Here is a 2,021-nt window from a genome sequence, read left to right as displayed (position 1 = left end):
ACAGCACGGCATTCTACGAGATGAAGGTTGCGACCAGATGTGAAGAAAGTGAAGGATCGATCGTTCGGCTTATGACAGTTACAGCAGGCAGCTGGTCGGCCTTAGTACAGCACGGCTGCTGCATACTTGCAAAATTGTGGTATGCACACCGGGAGTCTTGTCTCCAGACTGCGAGGATTAGAAAGGGCCGGCGTCCTTTGCCGTGCTGGTGTAGCTCCAAGGAGTGTCAGATCTTTAGGTGTTCGGCATTTCTCCTGTTTCTACCCATCAAGACATTCCATAACTTGCGTCGCAACAGCGAAGAGACGGCCTATGCAAAGAAACGACCAAGCGGCGTGCTGGACTTCTGATGTCTTGCAGGTGGTTTTCCCAGCAAGTCAATAAATATCGACTCCTCATCTTCCTTTTATGGGCGGGCTCTGTGGCGGCGTTCGGCATGGCTGGCTACCTTATCGCGCAGAACTGGGATGAAATTTTAGCGAATCCATACGCATGGGACGTGCTCTACACACTTACCATGTCCGGGAAGGCATGGAGTGCTTTCTGCGCGGTCACAAGCGTGCTCTTAGCAGTGATAGCAATTCGCGTCCAGGCTACAAGCCTTCGATATTACAAAATGAGAGGAACGCGATCCATGAGGAGCTCAGGTTCAAAGCGCTGGGCAGGAGGTGAGCCTCCGAAGCCGACGCGTATACAGCCTCAACGTAGTTGCAAGAGTGCCATGTAACGGATCTGCAAGGTGTCGGACAGGGGTGTGAATGGGGCGGAGGAAGTGATAAACAGGTTTTTGAGCACATGCTTCTGTTTCCTCTGATTGTGTCCCCAAGCATATCCATGAGTGACTCAACATACGGGGTGTTCTCTCATTTTGTGAAAGAACTTAACCGGTCTTCTTTGGAAACGTAATCGCATAGAACCATGAAGATCCATTGTGCCGGTAGGTCCAGTCGGGCTAAGTATATTGTGCCACCTCTTTCCCCGAAGCGTTTCCGAAACCGACAGGTGGGGGAGGATCTCCACAAGCGTGAATGAAGTCCGTTCCTTCATTTGACATTAGTACGGCTGATTTCGGCCGGCCTCGTGGACTGTCGAAACGCTGCCTTTCCCTTGGTAGGTTGGTGCATCATGTAGCCCACTCCGCAGACTTCCACGAAAGGCGGGTCCCAGTTTGTGCCGCTTGTCTACATAGCTGTGGATCCTGGAGAGCTTGGAGATTATAGATGTGCCACTGGGGCTTCCTCGTGTGTTTGAACTGACGTGGTTTGTCAGGCAGTGGTGTGGCTGCCACTTGAATACTTCGAACTAGAGGCACACAAGGATAAAATTTCTTGGGGAGTAGCGCAAGTCCGTCTCAAGCTGGTTATGCGCTGTGGCTGCTGTCCACCCCTGCCCGCATTTCCAGGAACCCGCCCTCCGCGAGAGGTTCCTGAAACTGACACGAAGACAGCTTATTCCATGCCCTACACTGCTTTGTTTTTCCTGCTGCTAAGACTGCGTACAAAGACCACGGGCACTTCTTTGCAAACAGAGGGGAAGTGCGCACGCAAATCAGAGGATGTAATCAAACAAACCCCACACAGTGGGAAAGAACGTCCTCCAAACCACAGAAAGTACCCCTTACTGCGGCGAACCAGGACACGACCCTACTACGCCTTACGAATACTTTGTATGATGAATAATACGTCACCCCCTCGCTTTTCTTCCGTCGAGACGAAAGTTTCACGTGCCCGATAGGTGTCGTCTCCTTTTTCTTCCCGTCCTCTGTTCACTCATATCCCTTCGCGCAGTGTCATCTTCCACGTCACCCTCCCCTTCCAGCCGGAGGCGGCGTCGACCAAGCAATTTGCTAGTTCGTTCCAAGCGCCAATCTCGACTTCGCGGTCCGTCCGCTGATCATCATCCGACCACTACCTCCACTCCGGATAGTCAGTATGCTCCGTATCCATACACAAATGATGGAGACCTGCTCTCCTCGTGATTACGCGAAAAACCACGAACAAACAACAGGAGAAGGGGGAGGG

General features: G+C 52.2%; 1 protein-coding gene across 1 annotated transcript in view; it reads left to right on the top strand.

Moving 5' to 3' along the window:
- Positions 1–825, top strand: part of CSUI_010653 (uncharacterized protein) — a 1,051-nt gene extending 226 nt beyond the window's left edge. Inside the window, exon 2 of the mRNA XM_068070755.1 lies at positions 361–825. Coding sequence (XP_067917267.1) covers positions 361–727 — 367 coding nt within the window. The 3' untranslated portion in view covers positions 728–825. The remainder of the gene's footprint in view (positions 1–360) is intronic.
- Positions 826–2,021: the final 1,196 nt, after the last annotated feature.

The sequence above is a fragment of the Cystoisospora suis genome (genome assembly GCF_002600585.1).
Source record: "Cystoisospora suis strain Wien I chromosome Unknown contig_7926, whole genome shotgun sequence".
In the NCBI taxonomy this organism is placed as follows: Eukaryota; Apicomplexa; class Conoidasida; order Eucoccidiorida; family Sarcocystidae; genus Cystoisospora; species Cystoisospora suis.
Note: the sequence above shows the minus strand (reverse complement) of the source record. Positions and strands in the feature narration are given on the sequence as shown.